The sequence below is a fragment of the Calypte anna genome, chromosome 9 (assembly GCF_003957555.1).
Source record: "Calypte anna isolate BGI_N300 chromosome 9, bCalAnn1_v1.p, whole genome shotgun sequence".
Classification (NCBI taxonomy): domain Eukaryota; kingdom Metazoa; phylum Chordata; class Aves; order Apodiformes; family Trochilidae; genus Calypte; species Calypte anna.
In genome coordinates, this window is record NC_044255.1 from 8,249,990 (window position 1) to 8,271,005 (window position 21,016).

The following is a 21,016-nucleotide window of genomic DNA, read 5'->3' on the forward strand; positions in this document are numbered from 1 at the left end:
AGGAGAACGTGGCGGCTGCGCCTGCCGAGGAGCGGCTGGAGCCCTCCTAAGATGGCGGCACGGGCTGGACGGCGGAGCTCGACGCTCTCAAGATGGCGGCAGCATGAGGACGCGCTTCCGGGAGGGGGCACAAAATGGCGTGGCCGAGGTCCCGTCTCCTTACAAGGGTGCCCCCTACCCGCCTGCCTGCTCTCTCGCTCGCTCCCTCGCCGGCCCAGCGGTGGAGAAGGTCGGGCTCTGAGCCTGAAGTGTGGCCCAGCCCAGCACGGGGGCTGGGGTGGTGTGGCAGGTGGAGGCGGGCTGGGGGGCGGCACCGGGCAGTGCCGGGTCAGCCGCTGTCGCCATTGGGACGCGCCGCTGAGGAGCGAGGGCCCCTGACGGAGCTCGGCGGAGCGCCATGGCGGGCGTGGGGCGGCGGCTGCGGGTCGGGCCCCGGCTCTGAGAGGCCGCTCCTCCGCGCCTCCGGCCGGGCCCTGGCCTCCCGCTGCCTCTCGGCTCGCTGGCCCGCCCACCCCCCTTCCCTTTGGCCGCCCCTCGACCCCGCTGCCCCTTCCCGCCGCGGAGATGGCGTCGGGGCTGCGTGCTGCCGGCTTCCCCCCGTGGAAGCGGCACATCGCGGCGGAGCTGCGGCGGCGGGACCGGCTGCAGCGTCAGGCCTTCGAGGAGATCATCGGGCAGTGTAAGTGGGCCGAGGCCGAGGGCCTTCCCCGGCTGCTGGGAAGAGGGCCCCGAAGCCTCGGGTGGGTCCCTTCTAGGAGGCTGGGTGGGAGGGGGCTGTTGGGACTGAGAAGTTGGGGTTTCTACGTTATTGAGGAAAACAAGTAGTTTTCCTTGCAGGCTAAATCCAGTGGGCACTCTCAACGGTGATCCTGAAGTGTGCAGCCCTGCTGGATAACACCAGCTCTGTGGCTGCTCTGCTTTCCTCATTGTTAACAGTTGAGGGGCTATAAAGAGATTGAACTTTGAACTCTTTCTGTTTTAGCAAATACCAATACGTTTGAGCAGCCTCTCTATTGAACTTCCATGGGACCAGGCCCACACAGCATCTGGATTAACGAGGAATTCTTGGAGTTGTAGCTGGGTGCTGCCTCAGCCTGCTGACATCAAAGAGTAGTGCACACTAATGTGGTGGAGGCTTACATAGTGTTTGGATGAGTCAGAATAATTAAAGATACCAGATTTTTGCTAGCAGAAGAGGGTGGGAATCTGGTTTTGCTTATCTCCTTAATAGCACTTTTTGCCCTTTCAGATAACAAACTACTAGAGAAGTCAGACCTTCATGCAGTGCTGGCTGATAAGCTTCAGGCAGAAAAATATGACATGCAGAGCAGACATGAGATCAGGTATTTAAGATTCCTTTTCTGTCTGTCAGTTCTCTGTCATACAAACTGTGACTTAAACCATTGTGTGATGCATTTCACAAAAAACACCCCAAACTTCTAGTTTACTACGGTAACTTGGAATAAAACAAACTGGCAGCTCTGAACTGAAAATAAATTGTAACTAACTGTAAAGATGTGAGAAGGTTACAGAGCATTTATGGTGTACAGTGCAGGAAGGTACAACGAAGCTTTGGAGAGAAATTAATTAATCACAAGCTCAGGGTATGGAGGTGTACCAGAATGAGCTGCTGCTTCTGATCTGTTTGCTTTGTGGTGCTTGTAATGTTTGCCTTATGTTAGTTCCTCACAATTGTGACCTGGCTTTTTAAATTTTCTCATCTGCAAGCACTGCATTGCAGGGAGTGACTGATGCCTTAGTTTCTGTCAACCTGTGTTACTGCATAGAAACCCATACTGCACAGGAAACCCATATGCTGGTAATGTCCTTTCTCTGGACAGCATGTAAATCCCAGCAGGCACAGGCTGTGGGAATTGTTTCCTCTGTGGAAGCTCTTCTTGCTGTGTGAGACAGAATTGTGTGTTTATCTCTTTGGGTTACAAAACAAATATAGTGAAGTCTACTGTGTGCTACTACTAGCATGGAAAGGCAAACTCCCAGTTTTACAGGAACTGTAGGCAAAATTTTGGGGTTTGTCCAGCAGGCTGGAGTGGCAGTTCTCAGAAGCTTTCTAATGACAGGAGTTGTCTGCAACCACCTTTAGTTTATGGAGCTCTGTGGCTGAACACCTGTTCTGAGGCTGGAGCAGTGAGGAGAGTCTCATTCTGGCTGTAGATCTGTGCATGGCTGGGGTTAGCTGGGGTGTTACCACAGGAATTGGCTTCCTGTCTGTTTGGACACAGTTTTTTTGAAAAACATCTCCTAGTACAGTGTTAATTCAGTGATCTGTTGTTTGTGTGTTTGTTTTTTGAGAAGAGCATTAAGTTATTGCTACCACTGTGAGACCTTTCAGCTTCTGAGTGCATTGTTTCCCACTGGACTGTCATAATGCAGAACCAACTGCAGGAACAGATGCTTTCCTTGTTCTGCATAAATAATAAGACCTTGTTCTGCATAATAGTGATGGACTTGAATGTATTCTTTTTAAAAGCTGCAATATATAATATAGCTGTTAACTTGCTGTAAGTCTGTGCGTGATACATATAGGTGTGTGTATGGTTTTGAAAAAATGACTTTTATTCCTGTCTCTGTTTTCCAAGGCTTTAGTGACTGTCTGGGGCTGTGATATTTGTGCTCTTCTGGTGTGTAGAAATTCCAGGTTATGTCACAGTACCACTGTATGTTGTAAAACACCCCAAAACCTTCCCACAATAATACTTAGAACATAGTCAGGACAAGGGAGAAGCATCTCATAATGCCTGGGACTATACCCTTGGGTCTCTGGCTTTTGGTTCTGTGTCCAGATGTCCAGCATCTTCAAGGATACCAGCTACCTCCAAATCTGAGGTGGTAAAATATCTGTAAGTCCTCCGGAATTTGGAGAGTGTACTTTTAAGAATCAATTTCCTTCAGGTGAATTTAAGCAAAGGCAAGTTATTTTTCATTTGGATTTTAATTCAGTTTTAGAAATGCATAACAAAGTTAATCAGCTCCTCAGTAGATTTCATTGTGCAGTACTATATAATACCATTTTGGTTGGTGAAAACTGTGTTGAGGGAGCTAGCTGTGGTTTAGTTTATTATGACTGACCTCTATTTCTGATGCAGTACAGAAAATCCAAGGGAGTTTGTTCCGAGAGGGCTAACTGGTCAAAGGCACCAAAGCCATTGGAGTCCAGTTTTTGACCTCTCTTTTCCCTCTCTCTCAAACTCCAGTCCAGGACATGATGGCACATGGAACGATGCTCAGTTGCAGGAACTGGCACAGCTGAAGATAAAGCATCAAGAGGAGCTGACAGAGCTTCATAAGAAACGTGGAGAGGTTAGAAAGTCCTCTTGTGTTCTATACCTGGCCCTTTGTGAATGTGACCTTAATTTTACCCAGCTTATTCATCATTATTTTTTCCTCAGTTCACATACAGCCTTTTTTAAGCTCCTTATGTTGATGATTAAAATAAACCACAAATGGTTGTTCTTCAAAGCTGTCATCCAGGGGACAGGAGTTTACCTTGCCAGCATAGCCTGAATTTTTTGGAAGTGCTAAGTTTTGAGTTTCATGGATAGGTTTTTCACTCTGTTTATTGGAGGGGGAAGGAGCTGATCCAGTCTACAGAGCTGCTAGTTCTACAGTGAGAAGAGCCTGAATGAGTGAGGGAATAGCTGTGTAGTTTCATTTGTCTCTCAGTTTGCAGGACCACTGCTATAAACGGGTGGCCAAATAAACAAGCAGAGGTTGAGGGTGCCATGTTGTTAGACTGAGAATGGAGTACTGGTTCTGTCAGATGCAGTAGGGAGGCCAGGAGTCCTGTAGGCTATAAGACTTGGGGCCAGGAAAGAGGGAAAGCTACTACTTTTTTCTGTGTTTCTTTTTTCTTTAAAGATATGGAGGCTTCTTTGGCTGAATTGAGGTTTTAAAAACCGCAGCAGAGGATTGAGGGAGTCCAGGAGGTGGTACCTGAGTGGTACTGCAGGCTTTTATAGGGCAAAGGTAGGAGTGACCTGGAAAAAGTTATTGTGCTCCTTAAATCACACTTCACTGGAGCTGTGGAGAAGCTCCAGTGTCAGTAATTCTGAGCTTCTAAAAGAGAAGGCAGCTTTCTACAGGAGGTGTGCAGTGACTGGTCAAGGGACTGAAAATTACTTCTTTCCCCCCCATACCGGTATCCTAAGCCTTCTGCCCAGGGAGCCTCTTCTCTCAAAACAGTTTGCCTTTTCCCTGGGCAGCAGACTTTGCTGCAGGGCTGGCTGCTGCCTACTGACTGGGGAGGTGGCAGCACTGCAGAGACTCCACCAGCAACTTTCTTTGTGGGGAAAACTCCTGATGAAATCCATGTATGCTATATATGAGCTATGTGTCCCCTGTCCTGGCCATAAGAGGAAGATTTGTTACTTAGCTGTTAGTACTCATTTGTTTGTTTACTTACTTGCCAATTTTTAGTTTCTGTACTGATTTTTCCACTTTTTTTTAAAATCTTCCCAATAGGTGTTATGTGATTTTTATTAAATGTGCCTTTATTTAGGAACATTTTTGAGGGGAGGGAATGAAATATCATTTCAGAGGACAGTAACTCTTTCACAACTCATTTCTGAAAATGAATTCATAATTTTATGACCTGTGTGATATAGGGGCAGTAAAGAAATCTGTATAGAAAGCTATGAAAGAAGACCGGGAAGATATGCTTCATGCTTGTGATGTTAGAGTTGTCTGTACTCCTGCTGGCTGCTGCTCACTGTATGCTATCCAGCTGTCATCCCTGCCCTTTGTAATGTAGTTTTCTCCTCTCCCTAGTTGGCCCAGTCTGTAATTGATCTGAATAACCAAATGCAGCAGAAGGACAAAGAGATGCAAATGAATGAAGCAAAGTGAGTAGCACTGTTTGCAAAGGAACTGTTCTGTCTGTGTCTCTGGTATGAGACCCAGGCTTTTGGGGGAGTTATTTATTAGTGTTGTTACACTCTCTGGGAGTCTTTGCTGTGGGCTAAAAGTTCCTGTGTTAGGCATTGTACAAATAGCACAGTGGGGAAGGTTTAGGTCTGAAAGGAGGTTCTCATTGTTTTGTATATTTTATTGCCATTCCAGGATTGCAGAGTATTTGCAAAAAATCTCTGAGCTGGAAACAGAGTGCCAGGAATTGCGTAGCAAACTGCAGGATCTTGAGCGAGCTAACCAGACCCTGAAAGATGAATATGATGCTCTCCAGATCACCTTCAATGCCTTGGAGGAGAAACTGAGGAAAACTACAGAAGACAACCAGGAGCTGGTCTCACGTTGGATGGCAGAGAAGGCACAAGAGGCCAATCGTTTGAATGCAGAAAATGAAAAGGATTCAAGGTAAGATTGATGGCCCCCATCTGATAAACTGCTTCCCAATAGATTTTGGAATGCATAGGATAAAACCAGATTTAGTTCAGATCTCTGACAGAACTTTGTGTTCCTTCTTCTGACCAACACAGACATATGCTTTGTAAAAACATTCTTCTCTTTTAAAAGAATAAGATGTTGCTTTGTTTCTTGGGCAATCTTTAACTACAACTTGAAGATCAAAATTGGATACAAACTGCATTTCTTCTTTTTTCTGCTGGTATTAGATTTTGACTTTTTGGGGGTTTTTTTTGCGTGGAATCTTGATACTACTCAGTTTTATTCTTTTTGCCTAACCAGCCTAAGTGTTTTTTGTGTTCTGATAAAATGAGCAGCTGGCATGAGACTGACCTGTGTGTCACTTGCAAAAATAAGTTGGTACTTTTTATCCTTGCAAAATATTTTTCTTATTCTGGATTGCTTTGACTTACTTACCCAAGAGCAGTAGTTGGAGACTAAGAGCTATGGTAACAATCTTATAGTACTTGGCAGTTTTGTATTATCTTTACTAACCAATCTAATACTTATTTTTGCAAGTTCTTGCATTCTGAGCAAATGCACAGTCATACGGGTCACAGAGGGCTGTAGCTACACATTGCAATTCACAGTAAGAGAACTGCCTCTCCTACACTGAATAGCTTGAAAGCAGGATAAAATTAGGACAGTGGTCCTTTTTTTTTTTTTTTTTTAAATCTTACAAAGCCCATCAAAACTGTGCAGGGTAACCATTGGAATGGGATTAAGGCAGGTTTTTTTTTTTTAATAACCTTCCTTTTTTTTTCTTAGGAGACGACAAGCCAGGCTGCAGAAGGAGCTAGCAGAAGCTGCCAAAGAACCCCTGCCTGTTGAACCGTAAGCAGTCTTGATTTACAGAGTCTCCTTCATCACTTCATACTTCTGTTTTATTCAGATTCATGACAGATTGTGCCTGTTATTTCTAAATTGGGTGATGTAGAGTAGTTTGTAAACTTTGGTGTGAAGTCAGAAAAGTACAGTAACACTCCCTACTTGATCTTCCAGAAGAAGGAGCTCTGTTATGACTAAAAATACTTGGAAAGAAAGTCTTAAGAATCGTTCATATAGTAAATATATATTCTTAGCATAAAAACATGTTATGTGGTGCCTTTAGCCTTCAAAGTAGTTCTTCAAACATGAAACAACATACTTTGGAGATCCCTTCTTAAGTGTGAGGCTACAGTTTTGGTCAAGGATTTCCTGTAGGAACAGACAAGTCAGTCAAGGTGGGTGAAAATACATCAATCCTTTCCATACTGCAAGAGATTTATTCTGTAGGAAACAAATAGGTAGATGTGGAGTTACTTTTCCTGGCAAGCCAGAGATAAATACCTCTTGTCTCTAGTTCTTTTTGCTGCTGTGCTTGGTCCAGAGTGTTATTTAATCAGCTGATTGGAGTGGGCAGTCGAGGGTACAAGGGCTTTGCATCAGGCTGATAGTGTTACTGGCACTGTGTTAGTCAAATCCACTGAAATGTCAGCTGCTGCATGGCTCTTGGAAGGTGACACCCCTTCAGAGCAGTCTGCAGGCTTTTTCTTGGTAGCTGTGATCTTTGTTTTAGCATCATTCAGCAAGGCCAGGTTGGATGGGGCCTTGAGCAACCTGGTCTAGTGGGAGGTGTCTCTGCCTATGCAGGGGGGTCGGAACTAAATGGTTTTTAAGGTGCCTTCTAACCCAAACCATTCTAGGGTTCTGTGATCATGGAACCACATCAGCTCTCATTGCATCTGCTCTGGAAGACAGTCCCTGCCAAAGTCTGGGGTATGTGGGAAGGCTGTGTGTAAGAATGTGATGGAGTTCTTAGCATTTGAGAGCAATATTGAAGCTGTAATTAACAATGCAATAGTTAGCACAGTTTGTTTTGGTTTTTTGTTTTAAGAAAATCCTACATGCTTCCATTCCCTTGGCTTGTTGAGGTGTGACTCCATGACAAGGTTACTGCTGACCTCTGTGTCATAGGCTGGAGGGACTGTCTTCCCAGCTCCTAAGAATATTGATATCCCTTTTGTCTCCTTTTTTGATATAAACACAGATGGAATATCTTAGAATATTAAACTCTTCAAGAAATAATGTTGCACAGTAGGGGAAAGCACACATGTAATGTCTGTGGCCACTTTCCCTGTGACCCTTCCATTCCCCGACCCAAAGTGGGACCTTTGAAGAAGGTAACCAGAAGCCTGTTAAAAAAAAAAAAAAAAAAAAAAACCAACCAACCAAACAAAAAAATCCTCAGGAAAATATTTGCTTCTGTAAATTACCCAAATTCTGCTTCCAAATTCTTTGTCTGATTTTGTAGTTTTAGAGGGTGTATTGTACAAATATACTGCTTACTGAAGGAGGAACTGACAGCATTTCAAGCAGTGTGCCCTGGTGTTTATGTTCACTTTTAGAAGATGTTAAGATGGAATAGCACATGGGATGGGGTTGCTGCATACAATTTGAATAGCTCAAACTTTGGGTTTTAGAAAAGAATTATCATCAAATCTTGACAATGTTTTATTGAAATAACAGCCTGATACTTTTAATCAGTGCCACAGCATTTTCATATGTACTGTCCTTCAAAATCTTAAAACTTAAAGTGCAGCTGTATTCTGAAATGAGAAAATAAAAATGGTCGTCCCATCCTCCTCAGTTCATTTGCAGCTGAGTGCTAACGGATGGCAAAAATTGTTTTATTCCTACTTCAAATGCTGAATTTAAAGCTTCCTGTTCAGTCAGATGCCACCAGGTTGATACAGTGCATTTAAAAATAGCTTGTCCTGAAAAAGCAGCAGTGGAGGAAAAATCATAATTAAAGGAAAAAATACCAGACTGTCAGAGCCCATGATGACTAATGGGGAAAAAACCTTTCAGTGTTAGCTGAGTAGTTTAGCTGGACTAATTTATAGTTTAGATGTTGGAATCTCACACTCAATGTTTTAATAGAGAGTACTCAAACATCCTGGGTACTTACTGTAGCAGCACCTAAAATACAGCAGTATAGAAAGTATCTAGATGGAGGAAAATTCAAGTTCTTGTGTTTCTTTGGGTTTTTTGTTGGTTTTTTTATACTTCCTTGTTTTGGAACAGCAAAAAGGTGCCATGAGAATAGAGTATCACCCTGTTTGGGGTTGCAGTAACTCTTGTTTTTTCTGATCTGTAATTCCTCCAGCAAATACAGTTCATTCTGTAGCTAGGTCCTAATAATGCTGTCTGGAGTGCTGCAAGATGAACTGTATTGCCCATAGTAAAGAGAATCTGGAAAGGATGCCTCTCAACTGTACAGGGGAGAGAAATCCAGCCCTACTATCTGTGGAGAGTGGAATTGGCAGCTGGAAAGGAAAAAAAAAAATGAAATGTAGGTGCTGATGTACTTATTTTCAGGTGCTGTCTGTCAAATGCAGTATCTCTGCTAGATGGATGTTTGGTGTCTGGATCTGCCCAGCTGTTCCTGCAGCTCAGGAAGACTGTGTGGGGGCTGGTCTGGGACACCAACAGGCCCTGGACCACTGTTGTCCATTCAGTGCCTGTGCATGAGAGGAAGCTCTGGCTGATGGAAAACGAAGTCTTTTTCTCTTACTTCAGCAGGGATGATGATATTGAAGTGCTTGCAGATGAAACTTCTGACACAGCTGAGGAGGCATCTCCTGTGCGAGCTGTCAACCGAACATCCAGGTTTGTAGACAGATTTTTGTGCCATGTTGCTGGGGAAGAACAAGGGGTATAAAAGTTGGAACAAAGTTAGGTGTGTTCCAGCTTTCTGGAATGCAACTTCCACCAGAGCAGAATGAAACTCATGTGCTGTGTTCTCTGTTACCATGCTCTAGATATGCTGTTTTTCCTTTGCTGTTTTAAAAAACTTAATGTCTGAAAAATCTGTCTGATCTTTAAAAAAGAGGTCTAAAAGCAAAGTAGGCAATAAAATGGATATTGCAGTGCATGCTTTATTATATCTTTGTTACTGTACAAATAACAAGGCTTCTGGGTTTAGCCAAAATGCTGAAAATATCTTCTCCTAGATTGAATGCATCTTTTCTTTCCTCTAAAACAGCAGTGAGTGGAAAGTAAGAGAGAGTTATGTGAGAGCATGGATTAATTAACTTCAGACTTGGAAGACTGTTAGAGCTAAACCCTGTAATTCACAGGGTGGTATTTAAGGAAAAGTGAAGAAACTAAACTTAACTCACATGTTCTGAGTTGTAATAACTGGTGACTTTTGAACTGATGCCTGCCTTTGCTGTTCTGTCTTTGGGCTGGGTCTGCAGGGGAGGGAGTCTTTCCAGAGACTTACTGCTAAGAAATGTGTTTATATTGATCTTTATGTGGAGAAACTATTCATGAGGCTTAAACCTGTCCTCCCCTCCTTCAGTAAGCGACTCTCCCAGCCAGCTGGAGGCCTTCTGGACTCTATCACTAATATCTTTGGGTAGGTTAGAACACTTTCACCTCTTTGTTTTGTATATTGATTTCAATGTACACCAAAATCTTGGTGATGCAGGGGATACAAACAAATAATTTCAGCCTTTCTTCTAGCTTCTGCCTTTTTTTTTTTTTCTTTTGTTCTCTTCAACTTCCTGTTTCTTCCATCTTGCCGTGTGCTGACCTCTGACCTTTCCCTCCAGTCTGTCTGAGTCTCCCCTTTTGGGACATCAATCTTCTGATGCTGCCAGGTGAATTATCCACTCTTAGTCCAGCATGTAAACGTAACCATTGAAGTAACATGGAACCCAGCTGCATAATCCTGACTAAACTGCAGATGTTGAAAGCATTGGTTAGAAACTGCAGTTAGAGAGGCAGTGAGTCCCTCTTTGTGGAGAGAATATACGGGGTTTGCTCTTACTTTCCACTGCACTCTGCTCCTTTAATAGGGTTGTTTGTACTAAATAGTTGGGTTCTGTGCTTAGTATCTAGAGTTGAGCATTGCTCACTGATGGTCTTTGCTTAAGTGGTGCAGCCTCACCTTTTGAATTGAGCCTTTTGCTGCCTGGGGTATAGCCCTGCAATGGTGTTGACTCTCCCTAGGCATAATGAGGGAGCTGCAGTCTCTCCAGCTGCACTCAGCTGCAATTACTCCCATGTTTCTCTTTCTTATAAAAAAAGCTCCAAACTGAGGTCATTAATCAGTCCAGGTTACTCATCTGGCATACTAGGAAATAAATAAAGCTACAACTGGATGTAGTGCTAGATGACAAGCATAGTTTTTGAAAGATGGGATAAAAGAAAGTTTAAAAACTTCTTCCCACTTTTTTAAATCACTGCTCAGTATAGCTAAGTGACAGGTAGAGATAACTCAAGAGAAACAGCAGTCATTTCTCATTTTTAAATATCTGCTCTGTTTCATCGCAGGAGACGTTCTTTGTCTTCGTTCCCTGCTCCCCAGGAAAATGTAGAGCCACATCCAGGTGCCAGTAAAGAAGTGAGAGTGCCCACTACTGCTGTGTGTGTCTTTGTAAGTACAGAAGAAATTCTCAGGTGTACTATTCCCTCTACTGACTGTATTTGGAGGGTGTGAATCTTACCTGTGTGGGAACTGATCTCCTGAAGCTCCTGCTGTTAATGTTGCCAAGCAAGAAGGAATTCCTGATTTGGTAGCATGTCCCATGTAATTCTTAACCTGAATGCTTCTTGGAGCCAGTGTACTTGATGTCTGTCTGGATGAGGTCAATGATGAACAGTAAAAGGTCTGAGAGCACAGGGGAATCACGCTCCATTACCTTTCAGGCTCCCAGCAGTCCCTGTTCTGTCATGCTGTAGTAGAGCTATGATTGAGAAAGAGATTGCTGACAGTGTAGGATTAATTCGGTTCCAGTTCTCCACAGTGAAGGGAGTTGTGGTACTGAATGTCATCCAACAGAACTGGTTTAAGAGGAGCTTGTGGTAGTGGGGTGTCATAATTTGTTGTGTGTGATCTCAAGTTTTCAAGCTGAGACCTCCTTTGTGTTGTTTTGGCCTCAGAAGGCCAAATGTTAATTTCTGTGCAGGACATTGCCTTCTCAAGAATCTGTGTTAATTGTCTTGTAATGCAGCTTTTTGCTTGAACATTCCTCTGGAGCTTTCTCAGCACTCCAGTGCTGGATATGGATATTTCATGGCTATCAAGTGACTTCTAGTCATAACTTAAGTGATTGTCTGGAGCTGGCTTGAACGGGGAGCATCAGAGGAGTGTTCGTGGCTGCAGTCTGTGCTGCATCCTCTCTCCTGTGGCTGTGTACAGCAAGCACAGTTGGTGGACAGATATAATCTTGGCTAATTTCATCATCAGAGGGATTGCAAAGCTATGTGAAGTTTTTCAAGAGCCATGCAAGAGGTTTCCTTGATTTCAGCTTTCCCTTAATCTTCTGTGAGGTTTTCTGCACTTCCAAGTGTGCAGAACATCAGTCATCAGCATAACCTCTCAGCATGGAGTGGCAAACCACAGTAGGCTGTGCTGGCCCCTAGTCTGGGCAGTGGGGTGGAAAGCTGCCCTGTTCCAACTCCCCAGCCTGTTGCAACCTGGTGGTGATGTGAGGTTAGTAATTGCAATATTAGAAGGGAAACATCCCTACTTATGTCATGGGAATCCTGGAGTGATGTGTTAGGTTTTAGCTCCTGTGTTGGGAGCCCAGGTGAGGGGTGAGGTCCAGCAGAGCATTCCAGGAATGAATGCAAACCATATGCCAGAGTTTTGGCAGATACAGGGAACAGACCAGGCTCACTTCTGGAGAGATGAGTAGAATAGATTGGGGAAGATGGAGAAGGTAGTCACTTCAACCATCATGCTCTGGCATAGTTCCTAGGAAAGACCTTTGATCAGTTGTATTCTGAATGGTTCTTCTGCACTTGTAGAAAGATCAGATTTGAAGCTTAATGGCCATAAATATGAGCTGGTGGGCCCAAGTTCATGCAACAAGTTCCAGAAAAATAGAAGTTTGCCACAGAAACTGATTTTGAAAGAGCAGTTACTGAAAATACTCAAAGGTATGCAGCACATTAATTAAGAATGTGGTGCTAACACAGTGTGGGTAAGTTGAACTGTGAAATTAACATGAGAATAAAAAAGGAAGGAATCTTAAAATTCTGGTAGATATTAAGAGGTTGAGAACCAGTATTAATTGTCCAACTCAAGCTTCAAAATACTAAGTTGTAAGAAAGCAGGGGTGTCACTGCCCCTGCAGGCAGAACCACAGCTGAAGTCTGAGCTGTCTGTCAGGGAGGTGCTCTCTGTACCAACCCTGCTGATGCTGCTTAATCACCAAAGGAAAGCAGCATCGTCACCAGTACAGTGAACGAATGCAGTTAATCTGGTTTGCTGTTTTCTAGCAGACTTGAGTGTTCTGTGGTTGCATTAACTGATTGGATTGTGTGCCATGGCTGGCTCTAGATGGAGAAATTAATAGTTTCCTTCTACAGCATATCACCTGTTACTGTGTTCTGTCCTTCATTATTTTTCTGGTGTAACTTCAAAGCCTTTGCCTTATAAGGCCTGAAATCATGGAGCATTGTAAGGCTTCTTGTAGTTTATTGCAATTTTTGAGTCCTTGCTAAGCATGTTCATTATGTGCTTTTGCTTTTTTCCTTTTGATAAGAATCAGCCACAATAGAGTTTCAGATTGTGCCTTTATTTCCCATGTACTGCTGAAGGATCTGCAGCTGTGGTTCTGTGTAACCTTTCAGTCCTGTAGCTTTCTGACCTGTGGGGAGGGGGGTTGGCTCTGTGCTGATTCCATCTCCTGTGGCTGTTCCTCAGGATGCACACGATGGGGAGGTGAATGCAGTGCAGTTCAGCCCCGGCTCCCGGCTACTGGCAACAGGAGGCATGGACCGGAGGGTGAAGCTTTGGGAAGTCCTGGGAGGTAACCTTTTCCTGCTTTGGGGTCTGGTGGGATGCTAAACGTTCTCATACAATAGTTCACTTTGTGTCAGCTTCTGTTCTAATCCATTGCTTAAGTTTTTTGTTCGTCTTTCTCTGTGCAGATGGGTGTGAGCCCAAAGGTTCCCTCTCTGGTAGTAATGCTGGGATTACAAGCATAGAATTTGATAGTGCTGTGAGTATCTGTGCCATATCCACTGTTTGTGACTGGGAATAAATTAATTGAATTATGTTGTGCTCTGCTATCAATTTCCATTCTAACCTTTGAGAGGTTGCCTAAGAAATGAGTTAGTGCTTGTGAGAGTGACTGCAAGTTTATAAGGTTGTACAGAAGAACTTTATGCTTCAGTCTGTAAATCTCATCTTTGCTCTAAAAATCTGAAGATGATATGCAGCTCAGATAGTGGCTGTTATAAAATTATAAGAAAATACTCTAGACTTTTTCTACAGCAAGAAATGTCTTCAGCTTCCCACTGAAGCTGGCATATCAGCACAAAAGCAGCAAATAATTTATTTCTCTGAATTTTGTTTCCATGAGTGCTCTGCTGAGGTCTGTGATGAATAGTAAAAGGTCTGATGATCCTAAGGCTTGTTCTTCCATGACCTTGTTTCCCAGCAGTTTCTCACCAGTCATGACACAGTCATGCTGTGGCTGGCAGAGTGTTTGCTGACAGCCTGTGGTGTGCTCAGCTCATGTTGACCTCAAGCACTGGAGACATGACTGGCATTAGCATCCAACAGTCTTTACCTGAAGGAATCTGGGGTCTTGGATTATCATAGCTGGACATGTGATCTGACTTTTCTGCTGAGACCTCTCCTGTAACACTGTGATCTACTGCATGGACAGTAGAGCAAAGCTGACTTGGTTTCTTCCACTTGGTGATTCTATCTGCTAAGCTTTACATACCCAAAAGGATCCTTCCTTTGGACACTGACCAGCTCATTAGAGATTTGGTGGCACTGTTAATCAGCAAGAAAAACTAGGATCTTGGCAAGCAGCTTGAGCAGTTAGAGGTGAGACCTGCCTGAGGTGAGATGCTCATAGGCTTTAGAGATTCAGGGAAGTCTTTTGAGATGGACAGGAGTGCAGGCATGAATCTTGTGGTATCCATTCTCCCATCATGGATGGCTTGGAGGAGGTCTAAGCCTAAAGCCATGAGCAACTCAGTTTATCTCTCTTTGGACAGACCAAATTTTTGGAGTCTTAGTTTCAGGTGTCAGCACTGTAATGCAAATTGCAAGAATTGAGCTAATTCCGCACTTCAGGCCTATGTAAGCAGTAGAAGCAAGATGATGTGGGGCTTTTTACCTGTGGAAAAAAACAAAAAAAAAGAAGAAAAAATCCACAATAGATGAGGGTAAAGTAGAACCCACATCTTCACTGCATCAGAAGGGAAAGGAGACAGTCCTTTCTGGTCTGGTTATTGTTATTCCCTCTATTTGTAGTCATGATTATAGAAATCTGTCCCATTTTGATGCAAAGAAAAAGCCACAGCCTTCTTGAAAGTTATGACACCAGCTTTCCTTACTGGGTTATGCTGCTGTGGTTTTGGTCTTTTTTATTCCCTTGGCAATATAACACTGATACAGTTTCAGTGATTTATTGGCAGTATTTTTGGGTTTAGTTTGGATATTGACTTGCATAAGTAGTTTCAAATTCATCTTGTGTTCACAGGGTTCGTACCTCTTAGCAGCTTCAAATGACTTTGCCAGCAGAATCTGGACGGTTGATGACAATCGGTTACGGGTGAGTCCCTTGAAGGCAAAGCTGTGCTGAGGCTGTTCCTGTCTTGTGTTTCCAGTTTTGTCTATCAGGGACACGGCAGGTTTGGAAGTTGGGCATTTGCAGACACTTTCAGTAATTCTGTTTGTTAACAGGATTGTTATTTCTCTGCAAGTTTCTGCCATGCAGCCCCTCTGCTGGGAAAACCTTACTGTGTTATTGCAGTACACTTTTTGCATCCCTCTCTGGAAATACCACAGAAATTAAAGTGCTAGGGGTTGGAGGGACCTTGAGAGATAAAGTCCAACTCCCCTGCCAGAGCAGTACCACACAGTGTAGGTCACATAGGAAAATCTCCAGGTGAGTTTGGAATGTCTCCAGAGAAGCAGACTCCACAACCTCCCTGGACAGCCTGGGCCAGGGCTCCCTTACTCTCATTGTGAAAAACCTTTTTCTTATGTTTACGTGAAACCTTGTATGCCCAACTTGCATCCATTACCCCTTGTCCTGTCATTGGTCTTCACTGAGAAGATCCTGGATCCATCCTCCTAGCTCTCTCCATTTAGATATATAAACATTATAAATGTTAATAAACATTTTAAACATTATTGAGGTCATCTCTCATTCTCCTCTTCTCCAACCTGCAGAGCCCCAGCTCCCTCAGCCTTTCTTCATAAGGGAGATGTTCCACTCCCTTCATCATCTTGGAGGCAGTGAAGCTAAAATCACAGTAAATTTTGCACTAACTCCTTACCTAAACGTCTGTGTGCAATGACTGTGCAGCAGGAGCAGAGAGGGATGGAGAGTGGAGTTTAGATCCCCCTCTCTGGGATTTCTGTCCTTTTTTAAGACAAAGTGGTCTTGATGGGATTATGTATTTCAGAGTTTGTGTTGCATATCAGGTTTGCTTTTTTCCAAACTCTGCTCCTATTCCCCTCCATTCTTCAGAGCTTTTCTTTTCTATTTCCTAAGTTGAAAATTGCCTTCTGTAATTTTATAGTCCTCTGTTTGTTTTTTTTTTAAAATCTAAATAGCAAAGATTTTTCTCGCTCTTCACAATGCTTACTTCAGTCATTCATTATCTGGTTTCTGATTTTGTATGTAAGTATTCAGCAATTTGAAGTGAGTGTGGTTCTTAGCTCTCGCAGAACCTTCCCTGCAGTTACAGAAATTGCTGCTGGGGGGAGTTTTTTCTGATATCTTTGGTCATTTCAGCTTTCAGGCTTGAAAATGTAACAACAGCTTGAGACTAGATACCCTGTTGTATGCTTGAGAGAAGCTCATTATTAAAGCCTGAAGGCACAGTTTCTATTTTCAGCATGCTTTAACCCCTTCTCCTCATCGCTTCTTCAAGGCTGTGTTGCAGACACCATCTCCCCATGAAATGTGGGTGTATGGATAAGACCTCACAGGTTCCCTGAGCAGCTAGAGAAACTGCCACCAAAGGAGACCTGTGTCTCCCAGCTTCAGGCTGAACTCAGTGGTACTTAACACTCCTCCTCACTGTTAATCTTAGTTTAACTAGAGCAGGTTTGTTGTTTTGTTTATTTGTTTTTTCCTCCTCCAAGCAATCCCATAGACATGCAAATCATGATCTTAAGATTTGAGTTGTTAAGTAGCAGAATTAGGAAGCTGTGAGGAAAGGGCACAAGTGGAACTGGGTGATCTTACTATGTAAATCTCTCCTCCTCAGCACACCCTGACAGGTCACAGTGGGAAAGTTCTGTCAGCCAAGTTCCTGCTGGACAATGCCCGCATTGTTTCGGGAAGTCACGACCGGACCCTGAAGCTCTGGGACCTCCGCAGTAAAGTCTGTAAGGAAACCTTAACTTCTGTCTTTCACCCATATTCTGTGCTTCTGCTGAATGGAAATGGAAGTCTGACATCAGCCAGGTTATTCCATCCTCTTGCTAGTCTAATAAAGCAAAAACTAGCAACCATGCTATGCATGGAATTAGATTCTTTCTGCCTGTCACCTGAAGTCAGAATAAGGAACTGGAAGTATGCAGGAAGCACTGCTAAAGCTGTTGCACTGACAGTCCCTGTGTTCTGCCACTGTTTTTTGTTTACCAGCATAGGTGTTTTAGTCTTCCACTAGAAAACTTAGAGCCAGGTCAGAGTTTTTAACCCTGAGGTGGATGGAAATGTCTCTTGGAAATGTACCAAGAGTTTCAACATCTCAAATGAAGGAAATGCTGGGATCCAGATTTTCCTCTGGCAGTGGCACCTCATTGCCTTGTGTTTCTGCCTGTTGATGGCGTTTAATCCTGTTTGCACTGAGAGAGAAGTTGAGGTTCTAAGTTATCTCCATACCTGCACCACAAGCATAGGTCAAGGAGACTGTTTCATGTTGTTTAACAGTAGCAAATGAGTCTGAATAGTAATTTGGAAGTAAAGCTCCTGTTCTGAGAGCATTTAAAGGGGTGTTGGCCACGAAAAAGGAGGCAGAGAGGTTGTTGAAGACTTAAAGCAGGATTGTTCCAAGACAGAGTGTATCTGCCCAGTGACACTCTTTGGGCACTGCCCTGTGTGGTGATTTTCTGTTCCTGTTTCCACCACAATGTACAGCATAAATTTGTGTCACTGTTGGTTTATCCTTTCTAGGTATAAAAACAGTGTTTGCAGGATCTAGCTGCAACGACATCGTGTGTACTGAGCAGTGTGTAATGAGTGGACATTTTGATAAGAAAATTCGTTTCTGGGACATCAGGTAAAGCTATTGGAAGAAGGCTGTTCGTGTAGGCATGGTTATGGGATTGCTGCCTCAGTATGATGTGAAGGAAGGAGCTCTTCCTTCTGAGCCTCGAAGCTATTGACACTGTTACCATTTCTATACTGTTAGGTGGCTTGGGATTTTTTGGGAGGAGATACCAAAGGCATCCTAAAAGGCAGTCTTCTTTCTTGTATATATTTTGCATTGGTCACTATTTGGCACTCTTGATGCTGTGCAGAGGGTGGAGTGGTTGTGAGGAAAGTTATCTGTCTCTTGGCTGGAAATGTTACCTACAGAGTCAGGTCTAGTTTGGGAAAGAATCAAAATGTGAGAATAAACCAGTAATGCTTTTTCACCTTCCACATTGGGATAAGTCAAGGTTTTGATTCAGTGGCTTGGCTTCTGGACCCTGGCTTATTCTTTTTTTTTATTTCTTTTTTTTTTTTTTTCCTTTCTGTCTTTAGAACTGAAAGTATAGTAAAAGAACTGGAGCTGCTTGGAAGAATCACAGCTCTGGACCTGAACTCAGAACGAACAGAGCTTTTGACCTGCTCCCGTGATGATCTGCTGAAGATCATTGATCTACGGGTTAGTGCTGTCAAGCAGACATTCAGGTGAGTTTGTTCTCCCCAAAAACATGGATTTCAGAACTTTGGATTGCTCATTGCCCTCTGTGTTAGAGCATTTTTCAGTATCTCCATGGAGAGAGAAGTCTCCTGGCTTTACTATGTGAGTAGCAAAGCTCTCTGTATCTGAACAGCAGAGATCTGCTCTGGTGGACTTTCTCATATACCTCTTCAAAGAAGACAGCTTGGCTTAGATAGTCCTTGGCCTGAAGGAAAGAATTTCTTCAGATGCAATTGAGAGGAGGATGCATGAGAAATGTGAAATTGTGGTTAAGGGATACTGAATCTCCTTCCCAACGATGCAAGAAGTCTTAACCATGCTCTTTAGTGAGAACCTGAAGGTCCATCTTGTTATTAATGAATTCACAGTTAATCTGATCTTAATTTTTCAGTGCCCAGGGATTCAAATGTGGCTCTGACTGGACGAGAGTTGTGTTCAGGTAAGAACCAATGTAAGCAAGATACCTGATAAATCTTTCCCCAGCAAAAGTGAGTGATCTGTGATACTTGGCTGCTTTGTCCCCATTTACAGATAGAAAACCTGGAACAGAGTTTGTGATTTGCCCCTTGGTTGGGGTGTATCTGTAGATGTTGATCCAGTACCCTGGAGACTTTCTGATTGCAAAGTGCTCTCACATCTTAGTAGATGATAATACATGAGTTTTAAAAAGTTGCTTGCTTTGGAAGTTGAGGGTGAAATGATGATTTGTGTTTACAAATTGCTGACTTGAAAACTGTTTTCTGCTTCCTGCACCTCTCTGATCTCACAGCCCTGACGGTAACTATGTGGCTGCTGGTTCAGCTGATGGAGCTCTCTACATTTGGAGTGTGCTCACAGGGAAGTTGGAGAGGACACTTGCAAAGCATCACAGGTGAGGATAAGGTGGTCATATAGTCTCAAGTGGGGATCTGGGTTGTGAATCTTGCTGAGCTGTTGAAGAACTGTAGTACAGCTTAGCAGCTGCTGTTGGTGTGTGAGTTGTTAATATGCAGATCCTTTGTAGATTCATGGCAGTATTCTCAAGATAGAAGTGAGGTTAGGTTTGTTATTGTTCAACTTCTTGAACTGAGATTATTCTAATAAAATATTTTTGATGTATCCAGGTGAAACTGTATCTCAGGCTTACTAAAAGTAGAGAGCTAAGAAAGCATGGGGATTTTTGAGTCCTAGGATGTTTGATTTTAGTGTTCAGTGCTGTTGTGGAATTCAGCTTTTTTGTAAACTTACACCTGGCTTCCATTTCAGTTCTCCTATCAATGCAGTTGCATGGTCACCAGCAGGTGCCCATGTGGTCAGTGTGGACAAAGGAAACAAGGCTGTCCTGTGGTCTGAGTTCTGACTGTCTGGAGGGTGAAAGCAGAGCATCCCGTGCCTCTGTGTGTGGCGGTGCTGGTCCGTGGCTGAACAGCATGGAGACCCGAGCCCAGATCCATCCTCAGTGGGGATATTGACAAGCACATGGGCTTCACTTTCCAGAGGGAAGTTCTAAAGCAACGGAGAAGGAGCCTGAGCCAGAGACTTGTTATGGCTGTAACTGCACTGTGGCACTCGGACTCGGCGAGTAATTAACTGCTCTGGATGGAGAATGCTACATAGCCATGCCTTGATGTGCAGTATCTATGCACTAAGTGGAGCTGAAGATACTAGCAGGATTCCTCACACCAGACAGCTGTGCCAAATACCCTGTCACACAAATGAATTTACAGCACTTCTCTAGATGGAAAGAAGTTACTGTGTATGCTGACTTAATACATGTCCTGTCTCCTGTGTTCTATTCTTGTGGCCTAGTTCAGGCATGGGGTGAGAAGATCCTGAAGTGCAAGACAGGTCCTAGGCAGCCTCAAGTGTTGGAACAGCTTTTAAAGGTTGTGGCTTTGGCAGCTCTACCTTTGAGTGACCAGCTCAGGTCAGATCTGCTCCCATCCTGGCCCTGGTTCTCCAGCACTCTCATGTGAGCTCTTTGTATCAGTTTCACCTGCTCTCAAGGCAATGGTCTGTTCTCCAGGACCTCTGCACCCTTTTGTTAAAATGCCCTTCAACACCTTGGGTGTCACAAAATAGGAAATTTTAAATCTTTTTATTCTGCAGGCAGTTTGGTTACTGGGTTTGAGGAGAGAGTTCAGCTTCTGTTGTGCTGCTGTGGTAAGGAATGTAGTCATACTATGACTTCACCACCAGAATTTAAAAGTTTGGGCCCTTTTTCTGTTTATCCGTCCCACCCTGGCGGCTGTCAGTAGAACACAGGGGAGCAGTGGGGTTAAATCCCAAATCCATTGTTCTGGTGCTGGCAATTCCAGGCCACTTGCCCCCTTCTGAAGCACATGTGCAATATTCCTGTTTGTGCTGGAGCCTTCTGTGCTACAGAGCAGTGTCTTGGCTCTGTCCCTGTTCAAGCATCCAAACCCATGATGTGGCTCGGGGGGAGCTACCTGGCATACCTTGATCCAGTCAAACCTTTCCACATTATCTGGGCCTCAAGACAAGCCACCAGCGTTTTATTGCCTTTTATTTGCACTTTATTTTCTTCTTTCCTGATAGTGTTTTACTAAGGAAGTGTGTTCTTTGGAGGGGCTGGATGAGGGGGGTAGCTGCTATAACAGGAATCTCTTATAGCTGCTATAACCTGGCCTTTTGTTGAGACACTTTCTGCAGAGGGGAGTTAAGAGTATATGGGGCAAAGTTTTTATTTATTCAGCTGCCCATAAGATCTTGATTGTAAATAAACCTGTGTTATGCTTTTAAACACCCC

At 43.6% G+C, this 21,016-nt stretch overlaps 1 protein-coding gene and 2 non-coding genes across 9 annotated transcripts; all 3 read left to right on the plus strand.

The window, feature by feature from the left end:
* Nucleotides 1-371: 371 nt before the first annotated feature.
* ATG16L1 (autophagy related 16 like 1) lies at nt 372-21,016 on the plus strand. 7 transcript variants are annotated; one of them, XM_030456272.1, is made up of 19 exons: nt 384-679; nt 1,250-1,343; nt 3,216-3,321; nt 4,789-4,862; nt 5,080-5,331; nt 6,148-6,213; nt 8,941-9,030; nt 9,725-9,781; nt 9,978-10,025; nt 10,702-10,804; nt 13,082-13,187; nt 13,309-13,379; nt 14,880-14,951; nt 16,621-16,741; nt 17,532-17,637; nt 18,105-18,254; nt 18,659-18,706; nt 19,037-19,138; nt 19,513-21,016. In XM_030456272.1, exons 1-19 carry the CDS (start codon nt 565-567, stop codon nt 19,604-19,606), a joined length of 1,875 nt encoding a protein of 624 aa, XP_030312132.1. In that variant the 5' UTR covers nt 384-564; the 3' UTR covers nt 19,607-21,016. The 7 variants fall into 7 exon arrangements, with proteins under 7 accessions (XP_030312134.1, XP_030312132.1, XP_008489218.2 ...); XM_030456273.1 differs by having other exon boundaries at nt 435-679; nt 8,944-9,030; XM_030456274.1 differs by lacking the exon at nt 9,978-10,025 and having other exon boundaries at nt 372-679.
* LOC115598791 lies at nt 11,015-11,286 on the plus strand. Its single transcript, XR_003987923.1, has one exon.
* On the plus strand, nt 13,754-14,017 carry LOC115598792. The gene has a single exon (XR_003987924.1).

Coding starts and splice junctions, on each gene's coding strand:
- ATG16L1 (XM_030456272.1), top strand. CDS start 565: ATGGCGTCGGGGCTGCGTGCTGCCGGCTTCCCCCCGTGGAAGCGGCAC. Junction 1,344..3,215: donor CAGAGCAGACATGAGATCAG/GTATTTAAGATT, acceptor CTCAAACTCCAG/TCCAGGACATGATGGCACAT. Junction 10,026..10,701: donor CAATCTTCTGATGCTGCCAG/GTGAATTATCCA, acceptor GTTTCATCGCAG/GAGACGTTCTTTGTCTTCGT.